Raw genomic sequence first — 17,427 nt, 5'->3', positions numbered from 1 at the left:
AATACATTATTTCATATGACTCAATGCTTCTTTTGATTGTAATTTTTTTGACATGATCCCTCTTCCCTTATTCCTCATCTAGGAAAGATAATTTGAGTATTAATTTCCCTAGGTCTTTAATAAATCCATATTTTATCATAATTTTTAGTATAATTTTGTTAATAAATAAGTAGTAAAGTGCTAAGTAAACTTGAAAATATCATAAAAATTGCATTAATATTCATAATTGTGTAAATAGTTTTGATTTTAAGATTTTTAGTCCAATTCTGAACAATTTAACTTAAAAGTGACTTAATCTTTGTGCAGAAGCTTGAGCTGAGAATTTGAGTTGAAGATTGAAGTGAAGAAAGTAGAGAAATTGAGCTTAAAAGATGAAGAATCAAGTGTTATATGAAGGGTGTAATCATTCTGAGTACATAGAGTGAATACTTTGAAGAAAGAAATTCATGAAGATCAAGAAAGTAGCTATTTCAAGTGTTCAAAGTAGATACGCAATTGAGTGCGTAGCCACTTCAAGTGTTCAAAGTAGCTACGCCCAAGGCTAATTTAGAACTGCACAATGCGCGTAGCTACTTCAAGTGATCAGAGTAGCTACGCAATTGAGCGCGTAGCTACTTCAAGTGCCCAGAGTAGCTACATAGTCAGCGCATAGCCACTTCAAGTACTCAGAGTAGTTACGCAAAAATAACAGAATTTTAAATATCACTTATAAGTGTCAACTTTGGACGATTGGAGTTCTTAAATCAGTTTTAGAAGCTTCTAAAAGACCTTTGGTGCTATATTTCTCAGAGATTAACATGTAGAAAGGAAAAAGGTGGGAAAAACCATATAAATAGAAGTTAGAGGTTCAAAAAATGGGACTTTGGTTCATTTTTGTTATTTTTCACTTTGTAACTGTTTTAACTTCCAAGGGAAGTCAGAGAGAGAGAGAGATTGAGAGCGACTTTCAAGCTTCATTTCTAGAGGAATCAGAGTGAAGATTGAGTCTTTGAAGATGTTCTTCTGCTTCTTGTTTTCTTCTTCTCTTCTCTTTTCTTCATTATAATGTTGTTCTAAACCTTTTTGGTTAGGGATCTATGGATCCAGATTTGATGTTGTGATGTAATTGTGGATTGAATTTTGAGATTTTAATTGAATTGAGTATGTGATTCTGTTTTTAATGCAGTTGTGAACTAATCCTTCATTCAATTGAATTTAGAGGAATTTTCATCGATAGAAATTGAGTTTATTTCTCATATCTGAATCATATGCCTAAGTTATTGAGATCTTAGGAATAAGTATCATGATCTAGTAATCCTATAGTTTCCAGAACTTAATGCAATATTTGATTGAATTTCACCTAAGGAATTAGGGAGGTTTAATTAGGTATTAGGATTAATGAGATAAGGAATTGTCCTTTGGTTAAAGAAGTGAAATTGATTATTAATCAATTAAAATTCTTAAGAGTTCAGAACATGATTACATTGTAATTGAAAATCTGGTGAAGTGATTCCTAACTATTTTCCATATAGTATTCTTAATACAAAATTCATATTATGTTTTTAGAGCAAGTTTATTACCTTTTATTGTTTTTATTTCTTACTTTTACATGTTACAAACCTCTTAAATAAATTATTTTGCTCAACTAATTGTTAAATTGTGAAATGGTAATTGAAATAAGATCTTTGTTAACGATACTTAGGACTCATATTGAATTTTAAATTTTATTACTTGTTATAACTACCTAATAGATTTGCTAGTTAGTTTTCTAATTTTGTAACAGTCTTGTAATTAAACTTGTATTTAGGTTGTTAGCTCAGTTGATTAAGCAAATAAATAATATAGTACTTATCATTTAGATTGATTTAATAATAATATAGACAAGCCAAACCACTGTCAAATTTCATTTTTTTAAACTTTCAAATTAACTTGTTTTTATTTTCTAATTAATTTAACGGTTTTGAGTTTTTCATAAAATAATTTAACTTACTAAAAAATATTAAAACATATTTTTTATTGTCGTCAAAATTATTTGGAATTGACGGAAGCGAACGAGGATGGGAATGATTCTTACAACCACGGAAACAAATCGGTGTTGGAAGGTTTAAAGCCCTAATTCGGCCGTTAGTTACACTTTCCCTGTACTAAAAAAATTGAAACAAACGAAGAAACGAATCAGGTACGCACAAATCTAATCCTCATCTCATCAATTTCTAAACCCTGTGCTTCCTTTGCCCGCCAAACTCCAACCACCTTCGCATTCCTCCCTTCTCTTTCACATTTGCGTTTTCTTTACCTTTTCCAACTCTGAACCGTACGAACCTCATTTTTCCTCTAATTTGGTTTCACTGCCACTGTTTCTCCCAATTAGTACTTTGGTGACGAGTTTTCAACCATTTTGTTTTGTTTTAAATAAACAGATTTTCCAGTTTTCCTATACGATTTCACTTGTTATGAGAAACCTGCGAAGTTGTGATTGTTCCGCAGTTTTGAGAACCGAACTTAAACAATGTGAAAAGGAAATTTAATGTTATTGTTGAGTTTTTCTTGAGCTTATGGTTGATTGCTGGTATATTACTTATTAATGAATAATTAGGAGTAGCACAATGTGTTGAGTGTGGAAGAAGAGCATTTTTATCGATGGCAGAATGTGTGGCTTCCCCATTTAGTGTTAAGCTACATATGCTGAGAAGGCCTGTTAGAGAGAGAGGCTTCTCGGGTACAAATTTCAAGGCTGTTCAAAGGTTTAGTTCCTCTTAATTATATTATTGTTGTTTTTTTTTTCTTCTTTTTTTGTACTTTTTCTTTTCTTCTTCTTCTTCTTCTTCTTCTTCTTCTTCTTCTTCTTCTTCTTCTTTATAAATGTGACTAGCTATAAATCTTCTTTTTCCTCCCTCCGGCACTCAAAGGAGACACTGGAATGATAATTCTGGAGAATTCGCATATAGTAAATACTGACTATTTATGAAATAGTGAAAACTGCTGAAAATGATGAACTATTGAACCTTTTTGTATTATTTTCGTTCTTGTTGGAATATACCTGAATGTTGTGATTTTGTTTTTTTACGTGAAGTGGGCTTTGGTGGATTACAGACTAAGGGAGTTTTGTTTTTCTGGACGTATTAAACATGAAGAGGCACATACTATATGGGTGCAAAATAGAAAATTCAACATTTTTTATGCGAGGAAAACATTTATTTTTTATCACTCAATAAAAAATATAAATTAATTATAAAAACTTAGGTAAAAAAAAATGCAAACTGTTTCTTTGATGGACAATAGAGCTTAATAAAACTGCACCGGTTGATGGCAGTTGAAACTAACGTGTGTAATGGGTTTTAGTTTTGTGAAATCACCTTCTGTTATTTGTTGTTTGGTATTTATGACTAGTGTATCTATAGTCTTTTAAAAGTGAATGCCAAATATTGCAATCCGACTTTTTATTTGTATAGATAGAATCATAGTTCTGTTCGTAGAAACCATGATTCCATTTCTTTGCATTGTTTGTTTCCTTTAGTAATATTCTAAATACATGCTGCATTGATGGTTCTGCTAATTCACCTGTTTTAATTATATGTAATGTTGATTGATTGGAAGTATCAGTTTCCTTAATACAGTTGGCAAGTTCCTTGTTGCTTTTCATGCCTGCTATTATGAATTTGGGAGTATGATTTTTCAATATTTACTTCTTTTTCAGAAAGTATTCTGGAAGTGGATGTAACCTTCTTCACTTCTCTACATTGAAGACATTTGAGCTGAGTGTACTAGGGGCCACATATTCAAAATTTAGTCGTTGTCGTCAGGCAATTCCATTAGATTGCATTGGTTTAGGGGCTTTGGTTGACTTTGATGGTGCAGCAGCTTCTGATTTGGTTCCAGTTGTTGATCAGGTGCTTTTGATGGGCAGTATATTTCTCACTTATATGGCTGGAGTTATTCCTGTTGAGAAATCTTATTCCAGCTATCAAAAGACCAATTCTGATAAAAATGTGTTTCCTGAAACCTCAGGCAATTCTGGTAGGTAAGGGTAAGCATGTCAAAATGTCAAGGTTGAGTTGTTTTTATCATTTTAAATGGATGAATAATTTGTTTGGTATTTGGAGACAGCACTATGATTTATTTCTCTAACTACTTGAGTGCTGTTGTCTCTTTTGCAGTTCAGTGAAGCAAAATTATGGAATAGATTCGAAGTATATATTCAATGTGGTGAGAGGGAAACTTTTGAATTCTCTAAATGCTTTAGAGTACAAGGCTTATTCTGGAGACATCATCCTTCAATCTGCAAAGAGACCCTTGAGCTTAAGTGCTGTTGCAAAGGGTCCAAAGTTGAGGTTGCTTTGGGCTGCTTTTCAGCAAGTTGAGGAAGAGGCAGGGATTGTCTTTATTTTCCCCTTTCAATATTGTCATATGCATATATTATGTTATTTTGGTATAATCTGAAATCTGAAATTTTGACAAATTGGAATGAGCATTGGATCTGTTCTAATTAATTCTTGAAACATGTTCTCTTGCTAAATATATCTCAGATACCTTGTTTTCTTGTTGAGATACAGCATTCAAGAGTCTGAATAAGACTAATATGAGAGAGATGTTTCTTCTTTGCAAATTTATTTGAATTAAATCTTAGAGAATGCCATGTAAGTATTTTTGCTAACACTCGAACAACTCAATGAGTACATTACTTGCTTCCTCTAATGTGAAGATGGACAACCAATTTTTAACTTAACTATGAGACTTGACAATTAATATGCTCTCTTGGAAGTAAATTTGAGTCCCAAGTATGATTCTCTATACATTTTATTGCTAATCTCTTCTCTTTATAACTTATTTCCGAACTAATAAATGCATGCCTATGTGATTCAGTAGCTGTATAACATTTTTCCAATAATTTTGGTACTGTTATCAATTATTTTAAATGTTATTTCCCAGGTTAATAATATCTCAAGCATTTCCAGATCTGTTGGTATGGATGGTCTCTTTGGAATACTTTCTAAAGTTATCCAAAGATCTTGTCATTCTATTTGTGCTACGTGGCTGGAAAAGGAATTTGTCCTTCTAAATGGCAATGCTGACAAGGTATTTCTAAAAGTAAAATGTATCTCTCAAGACTCAACTTATACCCTTACTGCCAGTACATATGCCCTTACCAAAAGTGCATTTGAATAAAATATTGGTCTAGGTTGCATGAATATGGGTACAACAAAATTTCCAAAACTAAAATAGGGGTGCAGGATGATATATTATATAGAAATATAAAAACATAAGCAATATAACAACAATAACCAAGCTTTATTCTATTAGGTGAGGTTGGCTATGTGAATCACACGACGCCGGTCAAAATCAAATTTTTAGAAATATTATTAATTAAAAAATCTCTTTTAATAACCTCATCTAAGGTTCTTGAGTCTCCTTTTTCCCCCTTTTTACTAAACTAAAAATCATGGCATCCATTCTCCTCACTAGTGTTAAAGTCAGAATATGTGACCAAACCACCTTAAACAATTTTCAGTCATGTTTTTTACTATAGGTGCTATTCCAATGTTCTCACGTATGTTATCATTTCTTATCCTATCCTTTCTTGTGTGATTACTCATTTGCTTTAACATTTTTATTTTTGTCATTCTCACTTTTTTTCTTGTATTGTTTCTTTAAGGCCTAACATTCACTACCGTGTAAAATAGCTGGTCGTATTGGAGTACAATAAGACTTTCTTTTCATCTTGATAGATATTTTATCTCAAATAACTCTTGATGTCTTTCTTCACTTTAATAATCCAACTTGTATTGTATGAGTAAACATATTCATTAATTTTCCAATCATTTTGTAAAATTGATCATAAGCACTTGAACTTGAGAATTTTTGGTATAATATTATTTCCAATTTTACCTTCTAATGCAAATTTTTATCTTGTTTTTTTGGCTAAACTTTCAATACATATATGTTATCTTACTTCTACTTAAGTGAAAACTTTTAAATTCTATAGTTTTCTTCCATAACTTAAGTTTAACATTAATTTCTTCTTTTAAATCGTCAACCTATACTTTGTGATCTGTAAAGAGCAAATGTGCTTGGACATAATTTTTTGTATGTCACTTTTAAGCACATGTAAAAATAAATTAAACAAGTAAGGACTCAAAGTAGAGCCTTAATTTGATGTAAACCTATCCTTATTAGAAAAGTTTTAGATATGCCTCCAGAAGGTCTTATAGACATAATTACTGCTTCATACATATCTTGTATAGCTCGAATATATATTATATGAACCTTTTTTTTTTTTCATCTCAAACCTTTCATTAACACTTCTCTTTGTATAAGGTCATAAGTTTTTTTAAGTTAATAAAAACCATGTCTAAGTCATTTTTTTTATAGCAATAATTTTTCATCATCTTTTGTAAAAGATATATAGCTTTTGTTATGGACCTTCTTAGCATAAAATCAAATTGATTTTTCGCACTTCTAGTTTCATCCTGTAGTTTATGGTCAATAACTTTTTCCTACAACTTCATAGTGTATCTCATAAGTTTAATCCCTTTATAAATCTTCCAATCTTAGATATCATCCTTGTTCTTGTATATAGGAATAAAAGTATTTTTCCTCCATTTGACATTTTTAGATCTCAAAATCTTATTAAAGAGTTTAGTGAGTCACTTAAGTCTTTGTTTTTTTCCAAAATCTTTCAAATTTCAATAGGATTATTATTGGTGTCAACTGCTTTACGATAGTCCATCCTCTTTAGAACTTCCTTTACTTCTCTAACTCAAATTCTACATTAATATGTCAAATTTAGGTCATTTGCTTGCTCTTCTAATCCTACTATATTTTCATTTGCACCTTCTTCGTCCCTAAAAAATTTATAGAAATATTTCTTCTATTTGTCTTAAATGTCTTGATTTGAGTCAAATGTTTTTTTCTTCATTCTTAATACATCTAACTTGATCTAAATCTTTTAATTTTTTTCTTTTTAATGTTTGACAAACTTATAAATCTTTCTTTTACCATAGTTTCTTCCAAGATCTTGATAGAATTTTTCAAAAACCTTAGAACATGTTTCACTCACTGCTTTTTCTTGTCTCATTTTTTGCATTGCAATTCGTTGCTCAATTTTCCGCATTGTTGAATGTATGCAAAATTTTAAAACATATTCTTTTTTATCTTTAATTTTCTCTTACACACTTTTATTTTACCACCATGATTCCTTGTTTTTTGGTCTAAGACCCTTAGACTCATCTAAAATTTTCTTGGCAACTTTCTTGACCTTCATAACTATTTTGTCTTAAATGATGTTAGCACTACTTTGTACATCACAACTACCCTCTTCTACTAACTACTTCTAGAAGTCCAACTGTTTCTCACTTTTAAGTAGCCACTACTTAATTCTTGGAAGAATAACTTGTCAAATTTTTTGTTTATCTGTCTTAAAATGAACATGAAGGACCAAGATCCTATGTTATGTATTAAGGCTGTTTCCTAGAATCACTTTACAATCCTTACAAATTCTTTTGTCTAGATTCCTTTCCAAAAAGAAATCTATTTGCAACCTTGAGACCTCACTCTTGAAAGTAATAAGATGCTCCTCCCTCTTCTTAAAACAAATGTTCATAATCTTAAAGTCGTAGGTTGTTGAGAAATTAATAATAGATTGTCCTTCTTTATTTAACTCTACAAAACCAAACCACCATGAACCCTTGTAAATTGTCTTGCCTCACAACCAACATGACCATTCAACCCCTCTAAATTCTCCCAAAAACTTTGTTATCAAAAGAGTTTCCGAGCCAACTTGTGGAGCATTCGCACTAAGGTTATTAAGAGTGTCTTGTGTAACCAATAATTTTAAGAACATAATCCTGACTCGAATCCTTCTAATCTCTAACACATTCTTTTTCTAAGTATTATTATTCACAATTATGCGTACTCCATTATTTCCTTTAACTTTTCTCGTATACCAAATTTTGAAACTTTAGTATCAAGCCCCATAACATTATCTCTATCCCATTTTGTTTCTTGAAGGAACGCAAGCTTAATCTTTCTATGAATTAGTGTCCACCACTTCCAACAACGTTCCTATCAATTACCAATATTCCATGAACCAAACCGAAACATGCTTTCTTGAACTAAGTTCTTTATCCACATTTGTCTAGCCAAACTTTAGGACCTTGCTCATTAAACACTACATCTGGGCATTGATGCAATCGCTCCAGCTCATTTGACATTGTACTTGAGCCATGCAGCGTATTACTTTTGGGTAGCGACCTAGCCCTAGCACAATATCGTCATGAGTAATCCATATAAAAGGTTTCGACAAGTTTTATGATGGTTGCCAAAGGCATAACACAACCCTTCTCCTTTACCCAGGCTTGGGATCGACAATGGGGCCTTAGGTGGAATTATAAAAATATAAGCAATAATGTAATTAAATCATAAGATAAATACTATTTCCATAATTTTCTAATTTTAGGTTTTCAACAAAATTCCATAAAGTATATCAACTAAGCTGGTTTAGCTCTTGTGAAAGTCAATGGTGTACTTTAGACAGAAAAGTGAAGAATTATAACCTTCGATTAGAAAATTAGTAGTTGAGATTGTGATAACATGCATGTATAAATTCATGAAGTAAAAATATGTTGCATTGATTTTCCAATCAACAACTATAATTTTGTACTTTTCTCTCTAATATGCTTACTTTTAGAGGAGCTGAATTCCAAGTTAGGAAAGATGCCTAATGTGGGCTGCACAAGATCTTTGGATGACAAAGCAATTTCTTTAATTTTGGTAGTGTTTGACTTAACCTTTTTTGGGCTTTCCTTTTCCTTGAAAGGAGAAGTCAGGCCAATTACAATTATAGGAAAGCTCTTAAACATAAAAGTAGTTCTTTTTTAAACTAACAAATGCTCAAAAGTAGAGCTTCTATAGAAGGTAACTGGAGGTGCTTCTACTTGTAGAAGGAACTAAGCCTGAGAAAGCTGACACTACCTTAGTAGCAAACCAAACAAAGTAGGAAAACACAATTTTACTTGGATTGCGTAATTGAGTGATATAGGCTCATTGTAAAGCTTGAACAAGGTGTATTGATGGGGAAAATTTGAAAAAATTGTATTGGGTATGCATCCATCTGTTTTAATAAATTGCTATACCAAATACATTCATGATATGGCAAGGCAATCATATAGGAGTACCCAGGCTTCATAGGTCCTGATTTTACTTCCTTGACATTATTGTTAGGAAATTGCTTCTATGATACTTGAAAAAGTGAAAAGAGATAGCACAATTGTACAGAGCATTACAAGGTCTGGCAAGAAAGATCTGTATTCAGAATTACTTTGGTATCTTACTTTTGGTTCGCTCAGGTAAAGTCAGCATTTTTTTTTCTTTACATATTGTGATATTTCCTTTCCACTTTTGGTTTCTTTTGTGTTTCTGTTTTTAATGTAATTTCATTCCATGCAATGAAGCATGGATGCTTCAAATGATTTGAGTGTGCATGCTCAATACTCATCCTGGTTGTCCCTTGCCATTTAGTTTCCTTTGCACAATCTTTAAATTCTAATCAACATGTATTTTCTTATTTATCTGATCAGTAGCTCAGTGGTTTTTTCAACTAAGTAACATGAATGCTAGTTTAGGTGAGTTGCCAATAGGCACAAAATTTGTAGGTTAGTTTTCTTACTAGGAAACCTGTCCTGCTAGTGTGAGGGCTTCTGTTGGTTTTGTCATTAAGTTTGATTTTTCTATCATTTCTTATTTACCATTGGTTTTTGACCAATCTTAATAGCATAATGTGATCCATGTAGCTGACATCGACCTACTGAGATAAGACTTGGTTGCTGTTGTTTCTTATTTACCATGGATTCATAACCAACAAAACGAAAGATTTTGGTTTCATATCCTCTTTCCTTGTACTGAAACATGTTTTAAGATGAATAAAGAGGATAAGAATGTTTGTCTGGTGGTATATCTGATGTATGGGCCACTTCATGATTTCTAAAATCCTAGATTTACAGATTTGGCATTGTTCACAAAGAAAAACTTGTTTCGGATTAATCTTTGTCAATATAGGTGTAGCTAACCTTTCATTAATTTTGTTTGATTTTAGCATATATTATGAGTCCATGACCATGTCATATTTTTCTTTAATCCATCATAAATTCATTTGTTTTAGAGTAAATCCTCAAACTGGTCCTCCAACATTACACACATCACCGCATTAACCCTTCAAGATCTGTAATCTAAATTCTAAATTATTCTCTCAAAGATCTATATCATAAAAATTTGTCCTTATGTTATGTGGACTAAAGTGGTGCCACAAACAGATGAATCTGGTGATTGCTTTGTAACTTTGAGGGAGGGACTAATTTGGATAGAAAATCTTTGGAGGACTACTGAGGCGACACGTGTAACTTTGGAGGACTGATGTGAATATTTACTCCCTTTTTTAAAGTAACATTGATTTAAGACTCTCACCAGTTGTCCATCTATTATCAGGGAAGATTGCTGTTATGATTCTCGAATATTTGCTTCGCATGGGATTTCCATTTTGGAGGATTTAGTGATAGCTCTAGCAGATGGTGTTGCGAGTATATATCTGGAGTTTATTTCAGTTGATAGTGATGTGTCAAGTAAAACTAACAGCTTGGACATGTCATTATGTGCTCTGTCCACAAGGGAACTCCAGAAGTTACGTAATGAGGTATTTTAAATTAGTGTAGTTTTCAAGTTTCAAGCTTGCATATCTTGTTTCTGTTGTTTACTCATATTAGTGATTGGCTCATTGCCCACTCAGTGAGAACTGAATGATTCTTTTCTGTGAGAGGTTTTTTTTGTGGCTCCTCAGTTTTTTTTTGGGGGTCTCTCCATAAAATGTAATTATTCACTTAGAATAAAATTTTCCACTCTTGTTATTGCATTCAGTCAGGAGCTATAGTAGAAATCTTTTCTTAAATTCAACTGAACTGGAATTGTCCCTGTTCTCGTTTCATATTCCCTTAACTTTTGTTTCACTAATAGTAGTCTATGGTTTGGGGAAAGGACAGGTGATATTGACAGTTTGTTTTTGCTCATTCAATCATGGTTAACCACATGTGATTTTCTTTTCATATCCTTCCCCGCAAAATGTACATCTTTGAAATTGCATATTTTGCAGCAAGGATTTTATAACATGTTATACATGTGCGTAGATCATTCAAATGTAGATTATGAAACCTTTTTGTTTAAATATCTTTATAGATGTAAAATATATGTATTTTGTGCTTTACTTTAACAAATGAATGTCTTGTCACATGCTGTATGTTAACTAGCCTGGTCTGTGCTCCATTTATTATCAAACCCTTTCATGGGCAAACTGATTGTTATCTTAATTTGCCTTCCTCATTTTTGCTGCCTTTAGAAAATATTCTAGACATTCTGTTCTTTTTGCCATGGTATCACTTATGCTGTTTCTCATCAAAATATTATTATTGGCCATAATGTTTTAGTTGGTCCTAGACCTAGTCTGTATTGAATTTATATAGGTATCCCCAAATTGTTGGGATTAGGGCTTTGTTAACTGTGTCTTTAGGAATTCAGTTAGTGCCAGGTAAATTAAGAGTGTTTCAGGTTCTTTTTGGCACCCCAAGAAAGGAGAGTCAAATGGAAATGTCCTGCTCTGTGAGATGTACCTTTTTCAGACATACATTTACTATTTAATTTTAAATTTGGATGAAATTCCAAGATTTTCGGCGCTATTCTTGTTATCAGGTGGCTTTGAACCAGTGGTTGTATGACAACATGGACACAGTTGTGTCGATGTATGAGGATCGCTTTGATCTCTGTACTTTAGAGAGCCAACCCATTGATATAACAGACAATAGTCAGACTGAAAATCAAAATTGGTGGAAGAGGCTTACCCATCAAAATTCAAAATCCATGTCATCTGAATTACATTGCATTGAGATTAGCCATTTCTCAATGCCCGTAAAGAGGACCAGGGAATTAAGGGCCCTGACAGGATGGTATTTTTCTCTTCACCCTCTCTATTTAGGCTTAACTAAGTCTGGACAGTGGACACTGCATTTCATGTTATGTTCATTTAGTCACTGCTTGTTCTATTTTTCCAATTGAGTTCCTTATCTTTTCCGTTTGTGCATAGTGTCCTTATTTCCAACCGTAATCTCAATTAGATCATTTGGTACTTGCTTTACTAATATTTGATATGTTGGGTTTAACTTGGCAAATATGGGTCCCTACTGGGAAATATCTGGTCCAAATTAGATTTCTGCGTGCTTAACAAATAACATATTTTAGCTGCCGTCAGCGGGAAGTGCAACTCATTTGCAAACTTAGCATTGGCACATCATTGGCCCCATGCAAAACAAGCAGTTAACTGTCGGATTTGGATGGCAGTTGATTGTAGAAGCTACATTAGATGTAGTTGATAATTGAAGGGTATAAATTTGACAAAGTAAGATCTAAAATAAGCGTAGTCTGTAAGCCGTGCACGTGTTTCTTTTTGAGGATGACAAAAAAATAAATAAATGCTAATAGCTGTTAAATTTACATTCTATCAGACAGTTTCATTACAAGAAACTCAGGAAAATTCACTTGTACACTTAAGAACTCTGTCGCTGTAAAAGTTTTACTTTTTAATTTTTAATGTGCAGCGTTGGATTGTATTCTTACTATGATTATAGTTAGTGAGGTGGTAAAGTGGCATTGTGTTTTTCATTTTTCTCACATGTTCATTAAGTTTCAGAGAACAGTAGTCATGGTTTGTGGAATAAAATGTTGAATTTATGGAATTAAGAAAACTGCCGATGGGCTGTTTCTGTTCACTAGATGGCCCCCAACGAGAATTTCTAATCTTGTTTAATATATTAACTTATTTGTATGACGGGGTGCTGCCATGAATTTAACAAGGCTGTTTTAACTTGAGCATGGGAATGTGATATGAACCTTGGGAGAACCATACCACCAAAACAAGTCATTGTACTTGGAGAGCCCAAAAATCTTACACTAGAATCCGATACTTTCAATGTAAGACTCAAGTCCCATACTTTGCAATTGAATCCTAACACTCCACCACACCTTGCAGCCTCTGCCCATACGAGATGGTTGTGCACTTGCCCTGGGGCAAACACTGAATTATCAACTTTACCCCAACGTCATTCATTTGCAAGTTACAACTCCCTTGAGAGAATCATACCACAAACCATTATAGTTGGGTAGCCCGAGACCTTATAAACCCTAGACTAAAATCTCATACTTCTAATGTGATACTATAATAGGGAACTACCTTATGGAGTCATACTTTAGAAAGGCCCCTAGGTTATAGGAGTATAGAATAATTAAGTCTCATACTTTGCAATTGAATTCTAACACTATATTTTCTATAAAACTTTAGTGGGTTACGATCACAGTGTACTTCAAATAAAATCAACAGTAGATCATGCACCATTACTTGCTCACTGTAGAAACAAATTCATTTTTGAAATTTTTTATCCAATAAATCTGATTGTTGTTAAATATGCATGGCAGGCGGTATTACTTCAGCCTTTTCCTCGAGTTGTCAGATATCACCATGCCCCTTGTTAGAACAGTTATCGATAAAGTGAGCGATGCTATCTCATTCTTTTTAGTTAGTTTGATTGGGAGGTCTTTAGGACTTATTTATACAGGTATTAGGCAGTCTCTCAGATGGAAGTCGAGATAAGTGGTACAGTTTTGTGCAGTGCAGTTAAATTTTTCATCATTCTGTTTCCTTTTGCTTCATATATGTGGCATTTATAATAGAATTGAGGTTTAGAATCCATCAAATTGAAAATATTGCATTGCTCTCCTTCGGTCATGTAAGGCTTCAGTGGTTTATAAATCGGGAAAGCTTATTCATCTTGAGCTAATGCCAATTTTCAGAATTGAAGTTTCGTGTTTGGATCGGAATATCATTACAATACAATATATGCAGACTTTCACTGCTATAATTTCTGTACAACACTAATTAAGCTTGTTATTGCGCAATTCCCAAAGCGTTCAAGAGTTATGTTACCAATTCCTTCACTTATGGGAGATGCCACTCCACATATTTCGGAGATGTATCTAAGAAAAGCTCAAATTCCAAAAGGCAACCCCAGATGATCATTCATTACCAATTACTAAAGAAGTAATTTCATGGATCAAAGGAAATGAATAATAAATGAAAAATAAATAAGAAATTAAAATAATTATATAGATGTTAAATGAAATATTAATTATTTAATGTTTAAATAATATAATTGTATATAAATATAAGGTGAAAATAATCCATCTCCGTAGATTAATTTTTTATTATCTTCCTTATCTATACGAAGAAAGACGTGCTTGAACCCACTATCCACTTCTTATTATACTTCTCATGCCATGCATGTAGGTCAAACATGCCAATTTCTCATTACATTGTACAACCCTCAATTATAGGAAGTGATCATAAGACTTCATTACTATTGGTATCAACACAGAGGTAAAACATAATTTTTATCGACAAAATACATCATACGGGTAAATTTATGAATGAACTTATCATGACCTTAGTAATGTTTGTTCATGTCAAAATAATATAGGTTTTTTTGTGACTAGACTGCCCATCACTGTGTTACTTTGTGTCATCGAGGCATCACTTTTAGACCTTTTCCAAGGTTCACCCTAGAACCTCAACACCCGACATTCTATAGTTGTATCATATTGTAACTTCTTCAATCATATCGTTTTATGCAAATGATGCATGTATCAAAATCTCATATCAAGTTTTTTATTGCTTATTATAAATCTTTTAGACTTACATCTTTTATCAACCATTCCAGTATGAAATTCCAAGGGCTTTAAGTCATTTTTATTTGAATGGCGTCACTTACCTTACGCAAGACTAACTGTATAACAATCATATACTTATTGAGTCCCCTAAGACTTTTTCACAACTTAAAAAGATTCAGTTTGTAACACCATTAATTTTGTTATTACATTTTTAGTTCAATTTATTCTTAAAAAGAAAACTTTTGAAATTTTGAAGGCTGCAGGAAATCTTGTTCAAGCAAAATATGTCTCGCTCAAGTGAGACTGAGTTTTTTGAACCACTTGTTGTAGGCCATTCTTGCTCAGGTGAGATGAGTCTCGCCCAAATGAGAATAAATAATATCATCCTAACTGTCTTCTAACCTAGGTGAGAAGGCACAGGGGAAAGTAGGAGTTCTCTAGACCATGTCTCACTCAAGCGAAAAGGCATCTCGCTCATGCAAGATTATCAGAAAACTAAGAAAATTTTTCTGTTTGATATTCTTGTTCAGGCTGGAAGGATCTCGTTCAGCTAAGAGTGAGTCTCGCTTAAGCAAGAGCCTACTCGCTCTCAAGCGAGAAGTCGCAAACCAAAGAGGGTATTTAAAGAATCTCCCTACTTTAAAACTTGTATTGTAAGCCAAAAAAACTTATCTAACTTTTCTCCGTGTTCTCTCACTTCATTTCTCAAAGAAAACTCTCCTAAACATTGAACCATCTTCAAATTTAAGTCTGGACGTCTATTCCACTTGATTTTTAGTAAGTTCCTTGGAGTTCAATCTTCTAAATTTCACTTATATTTCTCCATTCTTTCTCTTTTCAAAAGTGCTTCATTTTGAAATATATAGAAAGAACTTGGTCTTTGGACGATCTCTTCAGCAACACTTTTCACAAAATCATCTTTTTGAGGTAAGGAGAACTTTATCCCATCGTTGAAACAATGTATAGAAGTTGTGCCCATGAAAGTGTGATAGTGTGTTTCTTTATTTTATAAATATATGTTTGAACGAGAATATTGCTAATTGTTAAAGTTGATGATGTATGTTTGGTTGATCTTGAATGATTAAAATGTATTTTCATTAAAATACATATTTTGGACTAAGTTCAAATGTGCTTGATACTAAGTACTATTTGTTTCACTGAATGATGAAAAATGGAGAAGAAAAATGTATTATCAATAGCGGTGGTGAAAAAGATTAGTGTAAATGGTTACAAAGATACATTAGAGATATAGAGTTTGAAGACAATTTGAGAAATCTTGAAGAAATGAGGGTGGTGAATGGTTTTTGTAGTAATTATGCATAAACTGAGTGAAAGCAAAAGCATTACAAGCTTCACACTCATTTCTTGATTAGACTCTTGACTATACTTTTTTTCCTAAGGGGTCTGATATTATGTACATTGTATTCATGTGCATGAGCTAATCGGTGATCATTTACATATATATGTAAGATCTCATAAACTCAAGAGGCAACATTTGACTGTGATCACAGAGTATAAGGAAGTGCGTATATAAGAAAGTAATAGTTTGCATTACATAATTGACGTGCTTGAGTTATAGTATTAACGATGTGTGTTGATTACGTGTGTGATGATGTAGAAATTCATGTCTGTATTTTGATTATGTTTTAGTGGTGAGGATGAAACTCATCCTTACTAATATTTCTAAGAAACAAGGATGACCACCCTTAAAAAAACCATTAGATTGACATAGTGGACTATAGATAGTAGATTCAATTATGTATTTAGGGAATGATAATGAGTCTGCCATTGTAAACTTGTTGTAGCTGTTGAAAATAGATTCAAAGATGTTTTTACTCTAGAGATGACAATGGGGTATAGTATTCCTTTTTAATACCCTATTATTGGTAGGATCCACCAAATTCTTAGTTTGTATATATATATATATATATAGGAATAGCTCATATGTCGGATGTAACATCCTTCTTTATAATTTGAATATTCTCCTTTATTAAATATATAGATGAAATTTGATTGAAATATTAAAGAATATGGATAGTTTTGAAAAAATTTACATCTATACGAATTTAGAACCGATAAAAGTTAATAAAGTTTTAAAAGTTTTTATATACATAAGTCTCATTCATAATAGTATAAAATAATTTTGCAATCTAAGTTTACAATTAGAATAATACTAACACTATAAATTTTAGCATCTTTCCTAACTCATGTTACATATAAATAAATTTAAAATACAATCAATACTACTTTTTGGCAAATTAAAGCTGAATATGTAAGTTGCAATTAAAATAGCTAACTACCAAATATTACAATTGCACTTCAAATTATTATTTACAACAAAGTTTATTAAAATACTATAAATTCTAAATGGAAACTTAATTATTATTATTATTACATTTCTCAAATAAACTAGATTCTATTAGAGCAATTCTTTTCCTTACAATCTATTGCGAGTATGATCCTACGACAGATCCATCTTCTTTTATCTCTTCATTACCTCAAAATATTTGTAAGGGTGAACATTCTTTGCTCTACTAAATTTTCATTTTATAACATAATAAAAGTAATACAAAAATATTTTCTAATACATTATGTATAAAAATAGAAATAATTCTTTTTTTTTTTTACAACACTAACAAGATAGAAATCATCCATATATATTATTTCACACTTAATCAAATGCAATCATTTAAT

At 32.2% G+C, this 17,427-nt stretch overlaps 1 protein-coding gene across 3 annotated transcripts; it reads left to right on the top strand.

Moving 5' to 3' along the window:
• The first annotated feature begins 2,034 nt into the window (after nucleotides 1–2,034).
• On the top strand, nucleotides 2,035–13,922 carry LOC113861476. Of its 3 annotated transcripts, XM_027494310.1 has the most exons (9): nucleotides 2,035–2,158; nucleotides 2,576–2,723; nucleotides 3,677–4,000; nucleotides 4,137–4,347; nucleotides 4,909–5,055; nucleotides 9,199–9,323; nucleotides 10,459–10,663; nucleotides 11,710–11,963; nucleotides 13,486–13,922. In XM_027494310.1, the coding sequence occupies exons 2-9, from the start codon at nucleotides 2,620–2,622 to the stop codon at nucleotides 13,658–13,660; spliced, it is 1,545 nt and encodes a 514-aa protein (XP_027350111.1). In that variant the 5' UTR covers nucleotides 2,035–2,158; nucleotides 2,576–2,619; the 3' UTR covers nucleotides 13,661–13,922. The 3 variants fall into 3 exon arrangements, 2 of the variants coding, with proteins under 2 accessions (XP_027350111.1, XP_027350110.1); XM_027494309.1 differs by having other exon boundaries at nucleotides 2,157–2,723; nucleotides 13,486–13,908; XR_003504236.1 differs by having other exon boundaries at nucleotides 2,157–2,723; nucleotides 4,137–5,055; nucleotides 10,287–10,663; nucleotides 13,486–13,908.
• The last annotated feature ends 3,505 nt before the right edge of the window (nucleotides 13,923–17,427 follow it).

This window comes from Abrus precatorius, unplaced genomic scaffold (genome assembly GCF_003935025.1).
Source record: "Abrus precatorius isolate BTA unplaced genomic scaffold, Abrus_2018 Scaffold3, whole genome shotgun sequence".
NCBI lineage: Eukaryota > Viridiplantae > Streptophyta > Magnoliopsida > Fabales > Fabaceae > Abrus > Abrus precatorius.
This window is presented reverse-complemented; position numbering and strand designations above follow the sequence as displayed.

Excerpts from the sequence above, each read along its gene's own strand:
- LOC113861476 (XM_027494310.1), top strand. The coding sequence starts at position 2,620 with ATGGCAGAATGTGTGGCTTCCCCATTTAGTGTTAAGCTACATATGCTG. Across the intron at positions 4,348-4,908 it reads TTCAGCAAGTTGAGGAAGAG|GTTAATAATATCTCAAGCAT; the intron begins GCAGGGATTGTC and ends GTTATTTCCCAG. Across the intron at positions 10,664-11,709 it reads TCCAGAAGTTACGTAATGAG|GTGGCTTTGAACCAGTGGTT; the intron begins GTATTTTAAATT and ends TCTTGTTATCAG.